This window comes from Pelodiscus sinensis, chromosome 6 (genome assembly GCF_052426305.1).
Source record: "Pelodiscus sinensis isolate ZL-2025 chromosome 6, ASM5242630v1, whole genome shotgun sequence".
NCBI lineage: Eukaryota > Metazoa > Chordata > Testudines > Trionychidae > Pelodiscus > Pelodiscus sinensis.
This window is the reverse complement of record NC_143057.1, coordinates 64,520,603-64,546,269: the sequence shown is the minus strand read 5'-3', so window position 1 is coordinate 64,546,269 and position 25,667 is coordinate 64,520,603. Positions and strand designations below refer to the sequence as shown.

General features: G+C 41.3%; 1 protein-coding gene across 6 annotated transcripts in view; it reads left to right on the top strand.

Moving 5' to 3' along the window:
* FER (FER tyrosine kinase) overlaps positions 1-25,667 on the top strand; it is a 340,298-nt gene that overhangs the window by 33,920 nt on the left and 280,711 nt on the right. For all 6 annotated transcript variants that reach the window (XM_075932044.2, XM_075932041.2, XM_075932046.2 and 3 more), the window contains 5 exons: positions 4,781-4,954; positions 9,988-10,087; positions 18,799-18,982; positions 20,662-20,799; positions 22,412-22,531. In XM_075932044.2, coding sequence (XP_075788159.1) covers positions 4,781-4,954; positions 9,988-10,087; positions 18,799-18,982; positions 20,662-20,799; positions 22,412-22,531 — 716 coding nt within the window. The remainder of the gene's footprint in view (positions 1-4,780; positions 4,955-9,987; positions 10,088-18,798; positions 18,983-20,661; positions 20,800-22,411; positions 22,532-25,667) is intronic.

Below are 25,667 nucleotides of genomic sequence, written 5' to 3'. Positions count from 1 at the left end.
TGCTGCTGCTGCTGCTGAGGCGCTGTCTTCAGAGCTGAGTACCCAGCCAATATTACAACCAACACTCGTCCAGTTGCCCAGCTCTGAAGGCAGCAGTGTAGAAGTAAATGTGGCAGTACTGTGATCTTACTAAAATAATCTTGTGATTCCCTCTGCAACTGTCTTTTGAGTCAGGGCCTCCAATTTGAGAAACTTTTGTCTCTTCGATGAAATCTGTATCGTATAGAGTAAAAGCACACAAAAGGCCAGATTTCACAGAAGGATATCAGATTTCACTGTCGGTGATGGGTTTTGCATGGCTGTGAACTTCATAGGGCCCTACTCATGACATGAAGATGAGGTTCTTAAAAGATTTGGTTTGTCCTTCCTTGAGACCTAAATGTGGTGTTAAGGCTCACATGCTCCCCCAACAAGCTTCTTCTTTCTTGTTCTCTGCTATCTCTTCATGGAAGGTCTTTTTCCTGTTGGCAGTCACATCAGCCTGGAATGTCTACAAAATTAGAACTTTTATGTCTGAATCCCATTGTGCAGTATATTACAAGGGTGGGCAATAATTTTTTCAGGGGGATCACTTAACAGATTTTGGTAGTGATCATGGCATGGCTCTGCCCTCCTCCCAGAAAAGGTGGGGCATCAGATGGAAGGGTTGGGGCATCCGGTGGAAGGGGCAGTTTCCCTCTAGGCAACATGAATCCCTGGTGGGAGGAAACTTCGCATTGTTAAACTGTTTTTGATGGATGTTTGTTAACTTCAGTTGGGTTTTTTTGGTTTTTGTTTTGCTATGCTAAGCTGGTTTTAATTACAAATATTGTGTTTTAAATGATATTGCTTGTTTTTTTTTAGAACTGTTGATTTGCCCACTGCTTACATTATGCTTGGGATATACAGCAATTTTTAGCATTTGTATGTCTTTTTTGGCTTTTTTTAGAACATTTGGTTCAGTGGCCTTTGCACTTTTTATACATTTTTTTTACTTTTTTACACGTAACAAGGTTGATTTCTTTGTTATAGAGAAGCAATATGCACATTTGAACAAGGACATCTAATTACAATTTAAAACCCCCATTTATTCTACTCTTTTACTTATTTTACAATACTAATTTTAAAATTTAAAATGGTAAGATTTTATCCCTGCCTTTGAATTAGCTTTAAACACAAAATTCTGGCTGGTGCACCTTTACCAATGGTAAGGTAAAGGTCCTTTCTGCTTTCAGAAAGGGTATCTGGCAAAGTACCCTGAGGTACATTACTTTGCATAAAGCTACATTTTAGCTACATGGTTACATGGCAGTCTCTCTCTGCCACTGCCCTGTCAGGTTATGCACGACACCTAGAGGGAGCCACAAGCCGCTTTGAACAGCAAATGACTTCATGCAGTGTCCGACCCCGGGTCTTGATTCATCCAGTCCATGGCCCACCCTGTTTCTTCCCCCACCCTCCAGGCCAAAAAGCTTAGTGGACTGGATCTGGCCCGAGGGCCATATCTTGCCCACCTCTGGTGTATTACAAGGGCAAGGGAAAGGTTCAGCTGTGCCTTCCCCCTAGCTTTCTTACCTAAGGTGGTTTCACAGTTCCACAGTAATCAGAGTATTTTCTTACTGTATTTCTTTCTGAAGTCTCGCATGATGAACAAGCATGTTAGGTGGGCCTCTATCTTCTACACTGAGAGGACAAAACCTTTCCTGTGGTGGCAGACAGTATGAAAGTTCTGCCAGTTACCCCTCAGAGAATCTTCTCTTGGATATCCGCCTGCATAAAGTTCTGGTATGAACAAATGGGAGCTGCTATCCTGACTGCTCTTTCTACCAGTGCAAGTTTTTAGAGGTCTTCCTTGCTTAGGTACCCATCCATGATACCTTTATAGCCACTATCTGCTCTCCAGTTCATACGTTCTTGTCACATAATGCCATCACCCAGCAGGTCTGGGATGTCTCCAGCTTTGGCAGAGCAGTATTGCAAGCAGCTCAGCCATGAACTGTGAGTCTACCTTTGAGTCTGTGCGCCACCTAATATGGTATCCATGTGAGCAAGTACTCGAAGAAATACAAAAGGTTACTTGCCTTTCATAACTGTTGTTCTCTGAGATGTGTTGCTCATGTCCCTTCCATGACCTGCCCTCCTCCTCTGTTGTTGGAGTTGATGCTGGAAGGAACTGTGAAGGCACAGCATTGGTGCATTAGTGTGGGACTCCAGGGGAAGCCAGAGCCAACACTACAGATACCATTAAGGGAAATATTGCTGGCAACCGGGCACATGGCTGCATATATACTTAACATGGAATGGACATGAGCAGCACATCTCAACAAACTAGAGTTATGACAGGTAGGTAACCATTTTTTATAGTTAAAAACTCAAGGAGCTTTGTTTAGTTTAATAAAGACTTAAGAGGTGGCTTGATTAGTCTATAATTAGCTACTTGTGGAACAGAAGTTTGATACTACAGGGCCCTTGAATCTAGCAGACAAAGGTACGCAAATGGCTGCAGGGTGAAGTCAGACATGTTTAGATTAGAAATAGGGCACACATTTTTAACAGTGAAGTTAATTAGCAAGGGTTGTGTTGGGTTTCTCATTACAGGATTTTTTTTAAAAGATACATTCTTGTGCAAACAGGAGTTAGTTTAGGCAAGTCTTATTGCCTGTGTTACACAGGATGCCAGACAAAAGAATCAAAATGTTCTCTTCTGGCCATATCATCTATAAACTATATTTTCCCCCTGAAATAGATGAAAAAATGAAATATCTTTACATTAGTATTCCCATTCTTTTTTCCATTCACTTTGAACTGATATTTTGTTACTGATATTTTGAAGGTTTCTTCTACTTCAAGATACTATAAATGTCAGTTTGTTACAGCTATTGCCTTTTCTGTTTCTTATTAGCTCTGTTTTGGCTAACTAAGAGAATGATTTTCAGTGAAAACCTTGTAGTCGATTATTTTCATCATGTTTTCTACATGTTGTACTTCAAAGTAGAACTCCATGTTTCCCACCAATTAAGTGTGTTTTGTTCATACCATAGAATCCCAAATACTGTGCAGATTTTTGCTAGAGTGATGGCCATACTTGAAACTCTGGAATATTTGAGGGTGTGAAGTGCAGCAGCTATTCTGTGGTAGCAATGCCTTAAAACAGGTTTTTAGACAAAATTGAGAATAGTATGTTCTTCTTTCTCTTTGATAGGAAAAGTTATACTTTCTTATCTGGTTGTGAGTAGTCAGTTCCTTTTTTTTAACTTTTGGATACCATTGTTTAAACAGAGTGTAATAGGACTGTTTCTGTACCTTGATATGAGAATTCTAGAGAACACTCATGTACTATAAGAAATGCTGTGAGTAGTTTGATAGGTTGAGCAGGTCTTCCATTTAGCTTTTTATTGAACTCTGGGTCTGGTCTGGTGCTAAGGGTGCATGTACAAATAGAATGCCTTTTTTTAGATGAGATATTAAAAGGAGAACCCAGTCAATTGTGGTAATTAAAATGCATTGTTACCTATATATTGAACAAAAACATTAATCGGAGTATTGACACAGAATTATATATTGTATATGTCTGAATTCTGTAATTTCAACTTGGATATGGTAATTGAAAGCAGTGCTGAAGTAAAATCACAGTATCATAAAGTTGAATGCCTAGTGAGCCCCTTTCTGTTCTCTGTAGCAGAAGTGGGCAAGGTTTCATGGGATACTAAATAGTTGGAGGTTCACATCAACAGCTTACATTGGTATAGTTCCAGTGAAGTTAATGAAGCAATGTCTGTTTATTCCACTTGACGTTCTGGCCCTACATAAAGAAGGACCTCATTCTGCTCTAGCTCAGTGGTTTGAGCATTGGCCTGCTAAACACAGGGTTGAGAGTCCAATCTTTGAGGAGGCTATTTAGGGATCTGGGGCAAATCTGTCAGGGATGGTACTTGGTCCTGCTGTGAGGGCAGGGAACTGGACTTGATGATCTCTCAAGGTCCCTTCTAGTTCTATGAGATAGGTATATCTCCATATTATTATAATATTATCTATGAGATAGGTATATCTCCGAGAGCATCAGCCACGTAATGGATTTCAATACAAAGAAAAATCTGCCAGGGCAGTAGAAACCACATACAGGAAAGGGAAGAAGAGAGGACATTGGGAGTATGTCTGTCAAAAAACAAACACCAAACAAAAAACAAAACGGAATTTGAGTGATAGCTCAAGTGGGGGTTAGTGGATTTCAATAGAGACATAGACTTGGATGTGATGCAAAAATGTGACTACAATACATCACTAATACACCTTTGATCCCTTGCACATATGGGTTAAAGACATGGTTATACTATAAGGGTATGTCTAAACTAGCCCACAAGATGGATCTAGGGAGGCTAATGAGGGCGACTTGAATTGCAAATCAAGCCCGGGATTTAAATAACCCACCTTGATTTGCATGTTCCTGGCCAGTTGCCATTTTAGAAATTGACTAGCCCGAAGTAACTGCCTGCGTCTATGCGCGGCAGTTAAACGGGATTCCTATTTAAAGCCCCTAAATCAAATAAGCGGGTATTCCTCCTGCAATGAGGTTTGATTTGCAATTCCGGTCGCCCTCATTAACCTCCCTAGATCGATCTAGGGGGCTAGTGTAGACGTACCCATATAATATATTTAAAGGATCAGAGTGTATTCAGGCAAATGTACAAAAATATTATCTTTCTAATGTCTAATGTCGCTAAATAATTATGTGTTTTTTCCAACAGTTCTTTTTTATCATGAAGTAGCAGATATGTTATTTTCTCCTTTTCCTTTCTTCTAGTCTTGGCTGCTTATGGTACAGCAGACAGAACAGCTTAGCAGGATAATGAAAACACATGCAGAAGACCTTAATTCTGGACCACTACATAGACTTACAATGATGATCAAAGACAAACAACAAGTAAAAAAGAGTTACATAGGTGTTCATCAGCAAATTGAGGCAGAGATGTTCAAGGTACCTTATTTAACCATGCTTTATTTAGTGTTGTGAAGTTTACTAAGTTACTAAAGCTTCATCATTTTCCAAAATTATTACATGTGAGAATATTCATGTGAATAATGCAGGTGTCACCATTCTGCTTTATTTTTCAGTACTAATACTAATGTATTATAATTGGATTACATTTGCTACTTGTTTAAGCCTGTTCCGCCATGTTTTTTACCAGTTATTAGCTGAAATGACAGAGGTGGGAAACTCCTGAAAGTGAATTTAGTTAGGCTAACCGCTCTGGAAATTTTCTCCTTTCACTAGAGCGTGACTCTGTGTGAATCCCTTCTCCTGTCTCCTCTAGGCATTCCTGGGGTCAGGGCTTGAAAATCCACTAATCTAAGGCAAGTAAAAGCTTTTCTTGGTGAGTGTTGTCAGTTGTTGAGGAACATAAGCTTCTTTTTAAAAAGAATTCCCCCTTCAGTAGCCACCGTTGGTTTTGGGGAGGAGTTTGAATGTATCCAATACCAGAGGCTGATATGAATCATGACGCCTCCAAACAAGTATTGCAAGAAGTTTTTAGTGAGCAATAATCACTCCTTGAATTAACTTCATTGTCTCAAATACTACTGCTGAAATTTAGTGCAGCTTCTTATTATGAATCCCGGCACTCTCCACTTTCCTAGCAGCCAGTGGGAGATTGACATGTCACCTTGATTTTCTCCTTACTAGTTTGTGGTTAATAGGCTGAGAAGTCAAACTATTGGATGTCTGGTAGAATTTCCATGTCCTGTACGGGAGCCTATGAATGTGCTTTTGTGTATCAGATATTGTGGGATAGTTAGAGAGGTAATAGAATCAGTTAGGAAGGAAAAGTACAAAATATGGAGGGAGTGAGTGACTGAGGGTACGCCTAGACTACAGGGGCTTCTGAAAGAGTGCATTTGCTCTTCCGCAAAAAAAAAGTGGAAGAGTAAACGCGTTCCCTGTATGCGGCGGAGTTTTTTTGGGATACCTGTGGTATCCCAAAAATTCTCCTTAGTCTAGCTGTACCCTGAGTGAAGGGAAAAGGGGAAAGGAAAAAAGGAGAGAAAAAACCTACAGTGGGTAGAAAACCATTTAGAGAAAGGTTAAAATTGAGGTGGTGATATGGAAAAACACTGAATAGAACTGTTGATTTTGTGTATACCATGTTCTGATACATGGGGGAAAAAAGATAATTTTCATGTGATAACATATTTGACAAAATGTTCTGCTGATCAACCAACACTAGCAGCATATTATATATAATTATTTTTACTTATGTTTTTGTAGTAAATGTACTGACAATGCTCATCATGCACTGTGAGGCCCACTTTTTAGCACAAGCAGATGAGGGGTTGGGAGCATGGCCACAGAGGTATTTTTTGCTCTGTCCAGCAGACTATGCTGGTCTTCTCGTGTTGAGTTTTTTCTAACCATTCCAGAGGACTTAAAGACATGTATATGGATGGATTTCTGATGAGATGTGTATTCTTACAGTTTTATTTGTCCAATGCTTTTGTACTTTTGGAGCACTTACTGTAAGTGCTTCCTTGTTCACGTGCTTCCTTGTCCACAAAGATCTCTTCCATAGTACAAAGCAGAATTTTTGCCTTGTTAGATCGAATATCAGAATACCCATAGCCTCCCAAGGATACGAGCAGTATTCAGCAAGATTATCAGCTGTGGTGATTGGAGTCCATGGGAGATGCTGCCGTAGAGTAGAGATGCAACAGTGTAACTGTTTAAACTGTTAACTGATAGGCATTATCTTATTGGTTGCCATAATAGTTGCATGCCAGCTCCTGGCCCCGCTCCCAGGGAGTGGGGCTGAGAGCTAGCAGGCACTATAGCTTCTGCCAGTACAGTGTGGCAGCTGGCTCCCTGGGAGTGAGCCAGCTGGTTCACGCCCAGAGCTGGCTAAAGAGCTGACTTCCAGCACATACCAGCTCATGGAGAGCTGGCTGCCACCCGGGAGTGTAGGCTCTGCAGAATAAAGTCGGTTTTATACTGCAGAGCCTGCAGAATGTAACCATGTAACCACTAAGATTTTTAATTATTACCCAATTAACAGCTTTTTAACATTCCTACCCTCGAGTAATAATTAGAGCAAAATAAAAACATGGGCCTTTCGAATTCCAGAGAATCTTTTTCTTAGGAATTCTTTGATGAACCCATGAAGGATTTATTTGAGAACAAACAAAAATCATGCTTTCCACACACGCTAATAGTAAAAACTTTACTTTCAGATTTATTCAAATCCCACTGCAGATTTTAGATATTCTTCTTTTTTGTACAAACTGGAGAAAAAGAGAGATTTAGAATGTTTCTAAGACAAAAAGATCAGATATTAGCATCCTGCATGGGTGGTGGATAAGGTAGGCAAGGGAAGGCATTGCCAAAAGTGCCTTCACTCCCCAGTCACCAGGGAAGGCCGGGCCCTGGCTCCGTGGCCTCCATGAAAGGCTGAGACCCTGATGCAGTGTGAAAGCCCAGCATCCCGGGAAGACTGGGGCTCCAGCATGGCGTGGCAGCCCTAGTCCTCCAGGTGGCCAGGAAGGATTGGACTGGAGTTGGGTGGAGCTTGTCTCCCTGCTGGGTAGAGGGGAAGGTACTGAAGGGGCAGGGCTGGAACTTGCCTTCTCCTGCCACCCATGGCATCCAGTGATATGTAGGAAGACACTTTAGAGATTGTTTTCACAATGCCTTAATCCACACGGGTGTAAATTTGAATGCATAGCAGCCTGTTAGTATACTAACTGACATTCATCAATGCACTTTTGTTTGAAACAGGACTACGTTAACATGTACTAGGGAATGTTAGTACATATCAGTAGGGCCCACAATAGGGATGTTAGATATCTGGTAATTGACTAGTCGTATAACTGCATGATATCTTAGTGGTTACATGACTATTTGATAGTTGCTGGGGCTGGCAGCCAGTGCGCTTGCAGCCCCACTCCCTGGGAGCCCCCTGCTAACCCCACGCTTCTGCCTATGATACAGAGGCAGCAGTGTGGGGTGGCAGCAGTCCCTGTCCGTGGGGGGATCTGAGCTCCCCACAGACAGGGGCTGCTCTATGGCTTGCATGAGGAACTTGGATCCCACATGGACAGGAGCTGCTGCCACAAAGCAGCCTCTTCCTGCAGCAGGCACAGGTTTGCTGTAGTAGCCTCTCCTGTCCCCAAGCAGCACCATGGAGCTAGTGTTAGGGGGAACTGGCTTATGATACAGAATCTGCAGGGGGGTGGGATAATGCATGTTGGTAGACTAGATAACCAATAATCCTAGGTTTATGGATTTAATTGTATAGTTGACTATATGTTGACATCCTGGGTCCACACAAGAAAGTTGGTATGTGATTGGCTAGCCTGTATTAAAATGTATACCTATGTGGTATGGACTAAGGCATCATGAAGAGGAAACCAAAGATAATTTTGACTATTTTAGTTCTCTTAATTTTATCTAGATATGGAGTTCTTGGCTTTGTTTTCATCTCTGATGAGCATTTTTTAGATAGATGAGTCAAATCTATTTCCTTTTGTTAAATCTAAAGGTTTCCTACAACTATCTCATTTCCTGTTTGTTTTCTACTCGTCTGCAAAAGGACCGGTTCCTAATTGTGCTCAGCTCCACCTAATCATGGGATGAGTACCATCAGTTCCCTCAGCATTTAAGAGTCCAACTCAATTTATTTACTTTGGGCTCATTGATTTACCATTCTTTCAAAACTTCAAAATGGAGTCTGTTTGATTCATTCTTTTAGCCATTGCCTGGCATATTCTTTGGCAGAAACCAATTGCTTCACAGCACTAACAGTATTTCTGCTTCTTCGTTGGGAAACTAGTATAATCTGTCAAAAAGTCCTTTCCTGCCCAATGGTTGAGTGTGCTCATGCATGCATGCTTGTGGGGAGCAGGATAACTCAAGAAATGGTCTACCTCTGACTTCCAACTTCCTCGTATCTGGACTAGACTAGAACTAAGAATTGAAAGAAGTGCCTTGGTTACTTTTTGCCAAGTTCTGACAGGTAACCAATTGCTAGCTTTTTAAAAACAAACAAATTGAGTAGGTGAGGCTTACGTGACCTAGCAAAAGAGACTCATGAGTCCCAGCCATGCCACTCTTCACATTCCTCGTAATAGAGAAAAAAAATTGCTGAAAAGCTTAATGGTCTCTTAAGTTGACTGAGCAGAAATGTTTTCTCCGAGTCCCTGATGAATGTTCGAGATGTAGTGATCAAAGAACCTCTTGCCTTTCTTCTCAGGTTTTGCTTTTGACACCAGAGTCTGTCCACTGAGTTATCAAAGGAAAGTCGTCTGTCATGTGCTTCAGTGGTGTTTTGTATTTATTGCTCACTTATTTTCCTCTACATTGTGTTTAAGGTTTGAACTGTAGAAGGCAGTGTTATTCTTATAGCTCCTTTGCACAAAAATGTTCAGATTCATGGAGCTGGTCCAGTTATCTATGGAAATAAGGTGGTCCTGACCCACATTTCCAATCTCTTTGTACAAGCCAGTTGCTCTTCTTCATGTAGCTTAGTACATGAGAGGTGAACTCTTCTACTAAAGGCACCTATCATGGCTTTTGAGAAATTTTTAAAATCTAGAATTTCTTTTGCCATTTTTCTATTTTAGCTTTTGAAATAAATTTGTTTAGTGTAATGAGCAATCAGATGAGAGTAAATGGCTGATAGTAAACCAGATGAGAGTAAATAGCTAATTAAAATCCTGGTTTTTTTTCCTAGTGAGATTTGATTGTGGGCTTTTGGCGCACTATCACAATATTAGTAATAATAAGTCAGATGTCCTGATGTGCTTCACCACAAACATTACAGCAGGTCCCTCTTACACACTACACTGTTAAGTCTTTTTTCTTTTAATTAGAGGGTATGGCAATATATATAAGTATATCCCTGAAAAACAACAATACATTCTTAATATATCAGAAAATAAATCCTATAATTCTTTTCCTAATGTTAAGAAATATTTAACTCTTGAAGTGTTTTAATAACTTTCTTATTTCTGATTCTTTCATAGGTCACAAAGACAGAACTGGAAAAATTAAAATCTAGTTACAGGCAATTAATAAAAGAAGTTAACTCTGCCAAAGAGAAGTATAAAGAAGCTGTGGCTAAAGGTATGTTTATTACTAATAAATAGTGATCATTTTGGCTTTTTATTATTGTCTTTTAATTACTGCCTTTTTAAGAAAATAGTTATAACAAGGTGACATTTCTGTTTTGAACAGCTCAGTTGATGAAATATCAGAAAGCTGAAAGATTAATTGCAGTAATTAGTCCAATTCCTTGATAGTACAGTTTTCCAAAGAATTCACGGAACATGTGATGGACCTTTCTTTTAAACTTTTCATCTTTCTTTCTTTTTCATCTTTCAAGTTTTTTCTTTCTTTCATTGGTACTATGTAAAGATGGGAATTGTCAGACACGTGGATGAACATAATTTGTTGTGAAAAAGTCAACAGGGCATCTATAAAGAGAAATCATGCCTTACTAATGTACTAGAGTTCTCTGAGGGTGTCAACAAGCTTGTGGGCAAGGGGGAACCAGTGGCTAGTGTACTTAGATTTCCAGAAAGCTTTTGGGTATGTCTACACTACAGCATTATTTTGAAATAAGCTATTTTGAAATAGTTAATTCTTAATAGTAAATAAGCTATTTTAAAATAATGCATTTTGCTATTTTGAAATAGCGCATCCATGCTGAATGGACTCTGAATTGCACTTAAGGCTGGCCGGAACCAGGTCTGGCATGGCATCAGGTCAGGATTTACTTTGTGTGGTTGCTTCCTGAGGCTATCTGAGGCCTGTGCTTTAAGGGACACCCACCCCGCGTGCATCCGGTTCTCAGTTTTCCCTGATTGCTTGCCTACCTTGATGAGGGACAGAAAAAAAATTCTCTGTCTGCGTGCTTTCACTCAGTACACCACATCACTTTGAAACATGGAGCCGGAGCTGCTCCTGGGCACTCTGGTGCTTCTCTTGGACACGTTGCTGCGAGCCTGGCTGCACTTACTTCAGACTGCCATCTGGGACGCCCATTGAGGGGCTGTCAGTATCCAGGAGGCCCTGCAGGAGAGCTTCCACCTTGAAGAGCACTAAGAGCCTCCCTGGTCTGCCCCACTGGGGCCTTATGTCTCATTCCTCCCTCATGTCCTTCCACTTACCCCCCCTACCAACCTCCCTTCCTGATGTAAAATAAAATACATGTTTTTTCATAAACACAAACTGTCTTTATTTAACAAAACTGGGAGGGGGGGGGGAGAATGAAACTCTGGTGAGACTGGGGAAAGGAGGCAGGAGAGGGGAGGAGAGAGGGTGGGAGCTGGAAGGGGGAAGCAAGGGGAAGAAGGGGGAGGGGAAGCTCAGGGTTGGGGGTCTCGCCGGACCAACTTGATTTTCATGTGAACCTGCTCCTGGGTTCGCATGTGGCCTTTGGTGGCCAGGCTGGCAGCTATCCTGCCATAGACGGCCGCATTCCTCCATTTAGTGCAGAGATCATGGACGTTAGGGGCATCCCCCCAAGCCTGAATAAGATCCATGATCTCTGCCCTGGACTAGGAAGGTGCCTGCCTTCTCCTGGGAGCTGGCAGACAACTCCAGGGGATCGGTGGAGGGCTGGCTGCCAGTAGCTTGCTGGTTCATGAAAAATGAAAGCTAATTAAGTATTCAGATCCAGCTACATGGTAATGAGCTGTGGTATGGAAATCCAGTGGCAGTAGGAAGTGCTTCAACTACATAATGCTTTAATCATACAACCCTTTGTTCTTAGGGTGAAGCAACAAAAATTAGACAAATACAATACATATATAAATATTTTCATTAGTATTTCTGTGCCTTTTTAGTGTAGCAGGGTATTGCTTATTATAAATACATGTGCACAAGGTGCAGCCACTGAGATTCTGTACTTTCAGAATCTCAGAAATATGAGGCATTTCAATCCCTTTTGTTTTAGTAACACTACTGTCCATTGCAGTCATGAAGATATGGTAAATATTCTTACATAAAACTTGAGGAAGACTTTTAATCATGTTTGCTTGGCAGGAACAATTTAAAAATGTCTGTGGGAAGCGATTAAACACTCGTTTAAGGGTTGACTTGTTTTATGATACCTTGTGTGAGAGATTTATAGGTAAAGAGGCAATAAACTCACTCCCTGTTTGTCCTTTACTTGCTGTTGGGTGTTGTGTTGGTCTAATGAAACTGATATCAATTTAACTGCAGAACTTTTGCATCTTTTTATATTATGTTTAACTACAGAATGTTGGTGATGGTGGTTGATCAGTAACTTCCACAGAGTTCACTTCCTGACATGTTTTTATAAAGTTAACTGTTCTAGGTCTGTTAAGATAGTAAAGGTTTTGCATTCAAACAACCTGAAAAGTGTGTGTACACAATTGAAATGTGTTTGGGTGAATCTGTCATCTTGGAGATCTGAGACATTTCACAAGGATTTGCATAATGACTCTGTTGGAAATGTGCATAAAAGTTTAGTAGAATCCCAGTTATGTGGGGAACTTGAAGAAGACTTTCTGAAATTATATCCTGTAAACCACTATAGGTTGGATCTCACTAGTCTGGCACCCTGAGTGGTCCAAAGAAAGGAGTTTGCTGGAACAGGGGAGATCAGACCTCTGGCTCTTGTACATTTCAAATGCAAAGTTGAGTTTGGGGCCAGCAGGGCCTCAAACACTCACCTGCTGGCCCCATGCTCTCTGCTTTTGAAATGTGCAAGAACCAGGGGGGCTCTTGTACATTTCAAAACCAAGGTGGTGGGAGATGGTCTCCACTGGCCACACGATCCTAGAGATGCTTTGCTTTTGAAATGAACAATAGCCCTCTTGGGACTCTTGTATATTTTAAAAGCAGGGAGCGTGGGGCCAGCAGGGGCCTGCAGAGCTGCTTTTGAAACATAGCAAGAGCCTGCTGTTGCCACATTTCAAAGGTGGAAGCGCTGCCAGTTCCCTGCTGCGTCCCTGTCTCTTCTCCCCATGGAGACGGTGCTGAGGAAAAACTGGCTTTTAAGCTGGCTCCCCCTCCACCAGATCCTAGCCCCCTCCCTTGCTGCCTCTTTGTCATACAAGCAGCAAGAGGGGGGCAAGCGACTAGTTGAGTCGCTGGTTTAATATCTGATAAGCATTTGTTTATCGGATAGTAGACTAGTCGCTTATATCCCTAATACGTGAAGAGGTGAAAGTAATCCCGTGCACCCTGGTGCGGTGCTCCGTCAAGGAACCTGGCCGGTTGGGGCAGTTAGCTGCAGGGGGAGAGTTGGGGTGCTCCAGCCAGCTGCTTGGGCTTCCTGCAGGCTGCGGTGCTAGAAGCAGGCAGCCTGGCAGGTTAGAGGAGCTGGCTGGGAGGGGACTGCCCAAACCTGGAGCCTCTCCTCTCCCCTCCCCCCCACTACTTCAGGGAACAGGGTGGGAGAGAGACTGCTGCAGATGCACTTATCATGGTTTCTGACATTTTTTTTCCTTTTTGTTGACTAGGGAGCAAGGCAAAGTTCACAGACTACTTTCACCACCAGCCACCCAGGGGAGGGCAGGAGAGGAAGGCTCTCTCAGCCTGTTAACTTTTCTTCACTCCCTAGTCAGAAAAAAGGGGAAAAAACCCACTCAATTACCATAGTAAATGTGACTGCAGTGCTGCCCAGCTGCCTGAAATGTTTTCCTTGCCCCCCTTCCTGCACTCACCCAGCCCTCTGCACTGAGCTGCTTCCTCATACACCCCAGCCTTGACTCCTGCATCTCTGACCCTGGCCCTAACTCCTGCACACTCACACTTAGATTTCATACAGGTACTGTATGCCACTCCTCCCCGCGCTCCCCCAAAGGGGGGCCGAATTGTGATAGGGCAGTACTTGTAAGAAATTTAAGTTACTCTTCCCTTGGTACATGTATTTAAATTTTTCACGACAGATAATGGGGGGGGGGGAAGGCAGTGATTTATAAATATTATGCTATAAAAAGGAGGACTCACCAGTATTTTAGAGAGACGAAGTGTGTGAAGTAATTTTTTTATTGAAATCATTTCAGTTGGAGAGAGACTAGCTTTCCTGCTTACACAGAATTCTTCATTAGCCCTGGTAAACTTTAGAGCAGTGGTTCCCAATGCTGATCTGCAGACCAGTGTCGGCCTGCAAACCGCTGGCTGCTGGGCTGCAGCACATTGCCTGAGCCCAGGGGTGGGAGCACCCTTAGGAGCAGAGTCTGCAGCGCAGTGGGTTGCTTGCTGGGATCCAGTAAGAGCTAGGGGAAATGATCCCTGGGTCGGTCCTGGCTACAGGAAGCATTTGCTGATGCGCCTGCGCAGCCTGGGCTGCAGCTGGGAGGGAGCAATCTCTCGCAGGGCCAGTCCCACTGCTCCCCAGAAGCCTCTTGCAGGGGAATGCCTCCAGCCTGGCTAGTCCGTGCCTGGCCTAGGCCCTGCTCCAGGGAGAGCAGTGCTTGTGGGGCAGATAACAGAGACCACCCGTTTCTCGCTCCCCCAGGAGCAGGGCCCCAGTGCCACTGGGCTGCAAGCGTTTGGCCCTGGGTTGCTCCCAGTGGAGCTGGGTGCAACCCCTGTCTGGGGCCCAGAGAAGCTTCAACCAGTTCCCAGCATGTGTAGGGAGGGGAGCCAGTCCTGGGAGGGAGCTGGTCAGGGTCAGGTAAGGAGGGTGAGGGGGAACAGGGATGTGTGAGACAGGGGCAGGAGAAGGATGCAGGAGCTGAAGGGTAAAGTTGCCAGGTGTCTGGTATTCAACCAGACAGTCCATTTTTTGTGCTCTCTGTCCAGTAAAAAAAAGTCAGAAAGTACCTGACTTGTACAGTGTCCGGTATTTTCTGCTTTTCCAGCTGGGCGCCGGATGGAAGCCTGGCGGGGGAAGTGGCTAGGGAGGTGGGGCCATGTTGAGCACTGGGAGCCCTCAGCTCAGCTGGTTGCTTGCGGAAGCCTGTCAGGGATGGAGGAAGTGGCTGGAGAAGCGGGGCTGCGATCAACGCTGGAAGCGGTGCCGCGATCTGCGCTGGGAGGTTCATGTAGTCAAAATATGTGATATAGACTGTTGATTGTTTATAATAAAGTTCCCGTTCAGTGTTAAGCATAGGTGTGGTGGGTTTTTTCTTTTTCTTTTTTTTTTTCTTTTTTTTTGCTGGACAAATTTTTAGCTTGTGTGTTCGGTATTTTTTGGGAAACCATCTGGCAACCCTACTGAAGGGAGATTGGGGGAATTCAGGGGAGACTTATGGGGTGGATGGGAGCAGGGGTGCAATGGAGGCAAACTCTGAGGGGTGCTGAGGGGTGGTCACAGGGAGGAAAATGGGGATTGTGGAGGGGGTGGCTGGGGAAGGAAGAGACAGAGGTCAGGGGTTGTACAGGAGGAACCGGGAGATAAAATGGCAGCTCCTCCACTTCATGGGGCTGGACATGGGGAGGGCAAAGGTGACTGGTGGTAGCACTGGTGGGCACTTGCTCCTATGCCCCTCACAAAATTTCAGTTGCTAATAGGGTGCCTCTACCTGTGCCCCTCCATCTGCAGGCACCAGTTGCCCTTGGGGAAGGGACTGCCCCACCCAGCAGCCAGAGGGGAATTCTTTCCTTGATTTTTTTTTTAGTGTTGTAGCTATCTGCAAACTCTGACCAATTCCGACATGTATTGTGTACATACAGATGCGATGCAAAATAACACTTGACCTCTTAAAATTACCATAATGAATATGCAAATAAAATGTTATCAGTCTGCCAAAAGTGGGTGAATGGGTTTGCTCCTCCGCAGTATAAAAAAGGTTGGGAACCACTGCTTTAGAGTGTCACAGCTAAATATAATGTGGAACAGATCATTTAGCACGGTAACGTACCTTTCAAGGGACCATTCAAAGTGAAGTGGCCCATTAGCACCCATCCAGTTATAGGGAGGCAAGGAATAGGTGGGGAGGCAGCTGGTAGAGTCTGTTAGTGGGTTGTAGATGGTTGTAATAAGCCATAAATTCAGCTTCTCTCTCCAGTCCACTGTTTTTAGTGTCTAGAGAAGTTATTAATTGAATCTCCCAGGTTTGTCTTTTGGAAGTGTTGTGTAGGTTTTCTTTGAAGATGAGGGCTGATGGATCAGCTGTAAAGTTTTCATGATGCCCATGGCGAGTAGATTGCAACCCGGAAGAGCTGGGTTTGGGCGATCTGCGCGTACACAGAACAATCTGCGCATGCGCAGATCACCGGACAGTGCGGCTGGCGAGTGGGGCTCGCTGCAGTTCGCCGAGCCCTGATAATGCAGGTATGGGATGACAATCAGTGGCTGCAGACAGAGGCGACTGATCTGGTCCATTCTGGGTCCAGATTGCCTGGAGCCCTCACCCTTTCCAACCCCAAATCCCCCACCCCAGCCTAAGGCTCTGGGATGGAGTTTGGTTGTGGAAGGGGTATGGGTCCTGAGAAGAAATTTGGGTGCTGGGTGAAGTTCAGGGCTGAGACAGGAGATTGGGGTACAGGTGGTTTGGGTTCTGGGGAAGAGTTTGGGTGCAAGAGTACTGGGGTCAGAGGTGCAGGCTCTGGGATGGAGTCTGGGTGCTGGGTGCAGGCTCTAATTTGGGGAGGGAGTGGTGGTGTAGGAGGAGGTTAGAGGTGCAGGCTCTGGAAGGAAGTTTGGGGGCTGGAAGGGGAGTGGATGTGGTGGTGGAGAGGGTGAGGATTGTAGTTAGTGAGGACTTCATGTGTTGCTGACCACAGGAACCACCCCTGGAGCTCCCATTCTTTGTAGAGACATACAAGGGGCAGCACATGGAGACCCCACTCCAGAGCCATATTGGCAGCCCCGCAGAGTGAGTGGCTGGAAGCCATTCTAACCCTGCTATGTTCCCATGGGGCAGCAAGAAGCCTCCAGGCTATTTTTAAATTGCCGAGGGTGGCGGGGGTGGGTAGGTGGATCCAGCAGATGCACTGTGCGTAGATATGCTTGTCTGCAAAAATCATGGTGGTGGTGCCTTGTCATGGTCAGAAGCAGCATTTGGACTGTGGAAGTAAGTACTTCCTCTGCTCTGCAAATGGGAGCTTGGTAGTCTATAAAGTTCTACCAGACCATTGGCTATTTTTAAATTCATTAAAGAGTGTTGGGAAGGAACGCTATCAACAGCTACTAAATCGGAAATGGACTGTGACTGATGTCCCCATCAATTCCATCCCTCAGCATCCAAGATGGGAAACTCTTGAAATCCAACACCCGAGTAGGTCTGCAAAGCAGTTAAAGAAATGAAGAACAATAACTCACCATGTCCTTAAGGCATTCAAAGTGAACACTGAGCAATAGGAAGTATAGGACCACAGAGTATATAGGTGTAAGGACTGTAATGATTCTGAGACCATTGGAAATGTTCAATTTTTAAAATCAAGTATTTTTCAAAACTAGGGGACTGCTGTATTGTACAGTATCCTGCTTATGCCATGTGTAGTAAACACTTCAGAAGTTCATAATAAAAATTGAATAATTGACTTTAGAATAGCTTAAAAAGCACTCCAGATTATCATGCAAATACCAAACATGCATAATTGAATTTTGCCAGCTTTATAATAGTGTTTATAGCACAACATATTGTATATGCAGTCTATTACTGTAAACATTAAACAGATTTGCCACCAAGTGATGGCAATAGAATGCTAATTCAATCTGTTTATGAAATTAATTGCACGGATAAAAAGAACTTGGATGTTTTCCTCATTTTAATTGATAAGTTTATCAATTGTGCATGTTGCTTCACTGAATTCTATGCGTAAAAAATATGCAATCCAAATATAGTGTAGTAGCTGAGGTTTTTTTATATTAATAGTGAGCTGGAAATCTTCAGTTAAACTTTAGGGTGCATGCTAATAGTGTGATCTATTCTGAAACAAGTTCTGATTTGTTATAAGGGATCATTTATGGAAAACAATTTTATATAACTGACCTAGCATTAAAAGGAATAATTTTCCTTTGTAGTAGTGTTTCTGAGGATGTTGAAATACTAAAAGTCTCTGTAGTAATGTGGTTGTGATGATGATCAATATGAATATGTTCAATGTGCATTTGTTCATCATGGTGCATTAGGTCGATAGCTGCATGCATGTAATATACATTTTAGCATAGTTTGTATATAGCAAAATATTGGTAGTGTGGAACTTCTGTACGTGAGAACTCTCAAAAGAATGTTAAGAATTTTGATTTCTATATTCAGTGAAAGGTATTCTTCTTTTACAATAGATGTACAGTGAATATAATAGTGAACAAAATTAAAAACATTTGCCTACTAGAATACGGTCACTTTCTTGTTGAAGCATAAGGACATGTCTATGCTATGGATGTGAAGGTAGCCTGCCATAGCTATGCCAGCATAATTCCCTAGTGCAGATTCAGACCAAAGATATTTTTCCATTCGTTACTGAACGCTGCCTCCCTGCGTAATGATACCTATGTTGACGGAAGAATTCTTTCACTGCTAAACCTCCCTCTGTACTAGAGGTTAGGTGAACATAGTTCTCAGGATGTGGGATATTTAATATCCCTGACTTAAATAGGTATGGCAACCTCCTTAATCAACTTATTCACACAGAAGTCCACTCAAATCATTGGGAACTTTTCCATATTTGGTCATCAGTAAGAAGAGCAGAATTTGGTTCAATGCATGAGTTAAAAAAATTCTCAGTGTTAGTGTAGTTTTTTTTTTTAAACTATCAGCCTAAAGCTTTAGAAAAGTGAAAAGTGGTCAACTTGTCATGGATTTAATATGCAATTGTGACTACTTCATTTCTGGTGTTATTAACAAGCAATGAATTATCAGTGTGCTGTTAAATCACTGTGTGCATTTTCCCATTTTCTTTTCCTTCAGGAAAGGAGACCGAAAGAGCCAAAGATCGTTATGATAAAGCAACTATGAAACTTCACATGCTGCATAATCAGTATGTGTTGGCACTGAAGGGAGCACAGTTGCATCAGCACCAGTACTATGACACTACACTCCCTTTATTACTTGATTCGCTACAGAAGATGCAAGAAGAAATGGTTAATGCATTGTAAGAGCTTTTCCTGTGCTTCTGATTTGTAATAGGTCCATTTTATTTAATAGCCCATTTAGTAGTTATTTCACTATTATTAGAAAATAATAAACACTGTTTTTTAATTTCCATGAAATGGAATGGGTAAAAAAGTCAGTGTTTGTTCTGCTGTCAGTTTTCAATACAAAGTCCATTCATATAAATGGGACCATGATCTTCTGGCTTAATGGAATATGTGGATATGTCAAAGACAGTTTATTCCCCCTATACATTTCTAAAATATTAATTGGGATTTTTTTGAGTAAATCCTCAGTCTTCATTTTTAAAACTTGGAAATGATTCATTTAATTTAAACTTGTATTTGCTAATCTTGCAGATGACCCTAATTTTCTTTGTGATTTTCCCTTTTCATGTCAATCCTAGACATCAGTGTCAATTGCTAAATACAGAGTTTGGTGTGTCTGTGTACTGTTTCTATTTACAAAATGGCTGCATAGATTTCCTTCTCATCTGGGATCACGTGAAATGCTAGTGGTTCTTCAATGTGATAACTTCACACCAGCACAGGCAATGAATAGAAAGGCAGAATATACCACAGATGTTAGGCCCCTCTCATTTGAAATTGCGTGACAACCTTGCTCAACCTGCATGGGCTATGAGCAGTGAGAAATTGACATGTCTCGCTCCCTATAAACTTCCTCTCTGATTTAAAGAAGGAAACTTTTTCAGGATGCCAGATTTTGATGAGTTTCTTCTCTACCCTTTATGCTTCTTGGTATGCCCCCATGTTCCTTGGATGCAATAGATCTGATATGGATACACTGATTAGTGTAATAACTACACACTGTTTTGTTATCATAGATAAAATTAGCTCATTCTTTATTAAACTTAATGAGTCAGTGTTGCAGCACTACATTTTGATCTTAAAATCATCAGTGGAGGTTCATATCACATACTACTGCAATTGTTCCTTGGTAATGATACAATGTCATAAATAACTAACGGTGCTCCCACTGTTAGTGTTTTCTTAATTTGGCTGTTTATTTGGAGGAACTATGGGAGTGGTAGGGAATATGGTCAAAGAACCCTCCTTCTCACAAAATACTTTCAATGGAGGGCCCATAATTTGGTACTTTATTTTTTTCAGTAATGTACAATTTGATTCTTCTCTTTCTGCAGTCAACTGGAAGAGCCATTTGTAGGAAAAACTGACTGCAAGGCACTCAATATTTGAACAACTATGCTCATTAGTATTGTGAATTTTATGGTAGTCACTACAGAGATAAAACTTAAAAATGCAGTAACAGAATATAATAGGAATTTTAAGAACATACTGAGTTTCTAAGTATTAGTAATATTGTTGAATTAAGAATTAGAACAAAAATTGTATCCCTTTTTGTTGAATTCAGGATTAAATGTCTTAAAGAAAACTAAGTGCTTTAGTATATTAAAGAATGCCAAACATTATAAAGGTTTTCACTAAAGGCTTAGAAAAATTAAGAAATTAACTGCATTTCTGTGTTGTATTGTAGGTTAAAATTTTTGAAATATGCATTTATTAATACATACTGTGTTGTACATTGGATATGCTCTACAAATTATTTTGGGGTTGTTCCCTGGTCTATGTTATGCAAGAGGTTAGATAAGATATAATTCATGCCTTGGAATCTATGAATTGTGGTATTTTTTTCCCCCAGAAAAGGAATCCTGGATGAATACAGTCAGATCACCAGTCTTGTAACAGAAGAGATAGTGAATGTCCATAAAGAGATCCAGACTTCTGTTGAACAGATAGACCCTAGTTCAGAATACAGTAGCTTCATAGAAGCTCACAGGTATAAACTTTCCATTCTGGTTGTTTTATTCATTTTTACATCTGAAGAAGATATCATTTCTGTATTTAGCCTTCAAATGGAAAAAATGGTATATTCTTTGTTTGTTTTCACTTGGGTTCTTGTAAATTGCTATTTGATTGTAATGCTTTATCCTTATTGGTGAGATTGTTTGGTCTGTGCATCTCCATGCAAAGTACTCCACTTAGGAAGGAACAATATGTTTCACACATACAGAATGGGAAGTGACTATCCAGGAAGGAGTACTACAGAAGGGGATGTAGGGATCATAGTGGACCACAAGCTAAATATGAGTCAATACGTGACACTACCGCAAAAAAAGCAAACATGATTCTCGGGTATAGTGACAGGAGTGTTTTGAGCAAGACACGAGAAGTCATTATTCTGCTCTACACTGTGCTGATTAGGCCTCAATTGGAGTATTGTGGCCAGTTCTGGGCACCACATGTCAAGGAAGATGTGGAGAAATTGGAGAAGGTCCAGAGAAGAGCAACAAAAATGATTAAAGGTCTAGAAAATATGAGCTGTGAGGCAAGGCTGAAGGATTTGGGCTTGTTTAGTTTAGAAAAGAGAAGATGAGAGGGGACATGATAGCAGTTTTCAGGTATCTAAAAAGGTGTTACAAGGAGGAGGGGGGAAATTGTTCTCCTTGGCTTCTGATGATAGGCCAAGAAAGAATGGGCTTGAATTGCAGCAAGGGAGGTTTAGGTTGGACATTAGGAAAAACTTCCTAATTGTCAGGATGGTTAAACACTGGAATTAATTGCCGAAGGAGGTTGTGGAATCTCCATCTCTGGGGATCTCTGGGGAGCATGTTAGACAAACAGTTATCAGAGATGATCTAGACAGTGCTTGGTCTTTCCATGAAGGCAGGGGACTGGGGTTGAAGATCTCTCGAGGTCTCTTCCGGTTCTAGTATTCTATGAATCCATGATTCTATGTACGTAAACTGTCCTAGGATACAGTTAAAATATAAGTCTTGAACTCAGCAATAAGTTTTTTAAAGAAAATACTAAATTCTAATAATTATCGCTAAAAACATAAAATCAGACACAACTCTGGAGGCTAGAAATTTTGTGTCATAACAGTGAGATACAGCAACATTAGGAATGTGTATGATGTTTCGAGCAAAGTTTATCTCAGGAATAAGTTTTGTTTGTTTTTTATGGATGTGATCTTGTCCATTTGTTACTCGGGCAAGTAGTCCCAGTAAGTTCTTGGAATTGCATTCATTTTTATTTTTATGTTAGTTACTAATGTATAGATTAATGTCCATATCATTACTTTATTCCAAACTTGTAACTTGGATCAGTTATTGTATATTCTACACTCAGATGCAGTTCCATTAAAATCATTAGTTATGTAGAGACCTTAATTCAAAGTAAAGTCTACCACGTAGTGTTCTAATGTATTTTTAAAACTGTACTCTTATTTTGAAGTGAGCATTTTCCAATCTTTTTTTTCAGTATTATAAAAATTTGCTTTCTACTGATATCTTTTTGGAAAGGAACAAATATTTAAAGTCTGAGTAGACTTAGTGTATGTATGCGAATTCTTCGTAATACAAATCTTAGTTATTTTGAATATTTAACAGGTCACCAGAGAATGTAGAACAAGAAATAGTGTTTGATACATCTTTATTGGAAGAAAATGAAAATCTTCAAGCTAATGAGATCATGTGGAATAACTTAACAGCAGAAAGCTTGCAAGGAATGTAAGTATGTCTCAAAAAAGTGTGGCATCTTTTTTGACTGTTGAGAAAGATTCCAGGTTTGACACTCTGTGTTGCTATGAAGTATAGAATGTCTGGCTTAGTATGAAGTGATGGAAACATTTACAAGCATGATTCAGAACTCTCTTTGTTCAGAATATCAACAGATTGCATCATCACTGATAGGTTGTGAAATCTCCATCATTGGAGATATTTAAGAGCAGGTTAGACAAACATTTGTCAGGGAAGATCTAGATGGTGCTTAGTCCTGCTGTGAGTGCAGACGACTGGACATGATGACCTCTTGAGGTTCCTTCCAGTTGTATAATTCTATGAAATGTAGAGAGAAAAATCAAACATAAAAAAGATATCCAATCAACTAGAAATCAGGCTCTCCGGAATTATGAATTGGCAGGGCAGCAAGATCCAGTTCTTGGGAAGCAGCTTTTTCTACACAACTAGCTCCTTGTTGCATCATCCCACAGATGCCCCTTATCAGCCTCCCCATAGTTGAGTACATTAAGTTAAAACATCTTATCCATGTCTAAAAGGCCTTCATCATTCAACTCCTGCCTGCATCTCTGATGTGCTCTTCCTTTTTGTTACCCCACCCACACTCTGTTATTCATCAGTGCCAGCCTGGACGCTCACTTGGGTCATCTGTTTTTACAGAGGCTTCCTTCTATGCCCCTATGCTTCAAAAAATATTAACATTGTGAGCCACCACCTTTGTCCTTGGACCTCTGTGTGAGTCCTTGCAATGAATTCCTAGTGAGCATTAATGCTCCTCATTGTGGCTATCTTGTCCTGTAACTCTCCAGCATGCTTCATGAGAGATTATACTACCAGGCCCCTTTCACACTGGAGGCCTCTCTTTCTCCATTGGGACTTTCTGAGAATAGGAAATGCAGACCACAGTCTCTGCAAATCCACACCTAGGTCTGGGTAGATTATAAACTTTTTGAGCTGGGGACTATATCTAGTTGACTGTTAATCAAAAATCGAAGCACACTTGGGGACATAGCACAATTAAATTAGGGTAATCTACTTTTCTTTTGATGCATGTCTGATTTTTTCTGATGAGAATGGGAAATGTGTGAGGAGTGTCTTTCTCTTCAGTTGGGTGCCACGTTAGTGAGGGTTTTTTTGTGTGCAGCCCTTGACTGATTTTTCTGTGTGTCAGTGGCCCCTGGCCCAAAAAAGGTTCCCCACCCCTGGTTTAAAGGAACAAGGCTATGCCATTGCCTTTCTTTTTGTCGTCCTTGCCAGTGTATGAAGGAGTATTTCTTTTGCTCTCCAGAGGCCAGGAATTGCAAGTGCCATTTATTTTGGCACAGGATGTCCAAATGGAAGGTTCTTTGTGCACATTCTCTGTGCACCCGCACTATGCTGATGGTAATAGGTCTCTTTTTCAGGAAATGCAGTATAATTTTATCAGTATAAGTTCATTATTTCCAATATGGTGGTGATTTGTAGTAATTCAGGATGAAGGAGGCTATATGAAGAAATCAATATCCAGCTGTTATAGTTATGAGTGATCTCCTCCTGGTGGAAAACTTGATTGATATTATTGTTTAAGCAGGTTGTCATCAAATACTAATTTTAGCCATAATTCTTTTAATAAATTCAAAGGCTGAATGGTGTTTATACAGTTGCTTCAAATGTGCCTTAAATATGGAAGTGGTCATCACACTTTAATAATATATAGTTATCAACAGTAATTAGATGCTTATCTCAAGACTAGGCCAGGACACTCAAGCCCATGTTGGTTGTCTCCAGTTTGCGTTGATAGACACTAGTAATGAACACTTTAAGAGCTCACCTTTTTTACACCTTTACAGACAAGTAATCTGAGAGCTAACTACTGACTTAAGCTAAGAACCAGTTTTGAGCAATTTGGAAATGACCTCTTTACTTGCCCAAGTAGACAAGATTTTATGATTTGGCCCCTTTCTTCACGTTGACACTAGTATGTTAAAGGTTACACTATAAGTGTATTATATTATGAAACAATTTTTGCTTTGTCAGAATCAGTTTTCATAAGTCATGTTTTTTCTTCTCAGCTACATTTTGAGCTCAACACTTTTATGTCTCTTGCTAGTTATATTTTTTTCTATAGTTGCTAATACTACTTTATGTGACTTAAACGACAGAACTTATAAGTTTTCTTTCATTTCTACATTACATTACTGGGTGAAGTTTAATTAAACACTTATCCTCATTATAAAATATATTGTGTAGAAAAATGGATCAGTTTTATATTTTAAAATAATGTAAATCAAAGTAAATACTTCATGGTGTGTATATATATATAGTGGTCTCAATTTAGAAGTCAGCATTTACCCATGGTTATGCTCTAAGTACAAAGAGAGACTGTTATTTGCTGCTAAGTGTTGATGGTTTAATGGAAGCTAATGAATATATAACATATATTTTAGACAGCTTCTGTGTTTGCATAATATTGTGTTAAAATGTTATACTTAAAAGATAGTGGGATGAATAAAAAGAGCAAAAAATAAATTACTTGTAGATAATATTTGTTCTTCGTTGAGAGGCATCCCAGGGGGTGCTCCACATCAGGTGTTGAGCTCTCCAGCACTTCTTGACGGATTTTTCTGAGCAATGTATCTGGGGCCACGCATGCGCGGTGTGCACGAGCCTCCCTCAGTACTATTGTGCATGAGCCCCCCCCCCCCTTTCAGTTCCTTTCTACCTCTCGCCTTCCCCTCCCGGCTTCAGACGGAACTCTCCTACTCTCATAAAGATTTCTCCTCACAAACTTCTTTCCTCAAATAGTTGTTTAGTTTATTTCCAAAGTTCCTGTTAGTAGTTAGCTAATGTACTTGTTTAGAGTTGGTTTAAACTTCGGGTGAGCACAAAAAGGGCAATGAAAATAAAAAAAAGTCTTTCCTTACTGAGGCAACAGGTCTTCCCGTGCCTGCCTCACACTCCGTGCTGACACGTCAGTGCTTTCCCTACCACGGGCCATAGGAGATCTTCTTGCTCCCATCACAGCATTGAGGAATCCCCTCATAGACAAGCTGCTGGGTGCTAGCCCCTCCTCTTGTGTTACCAGAGGCAACACCTCAGAGGAGCACTGTGGGTGGGCAACTTGTTTACAGTCAGCAGAGCTATCCAT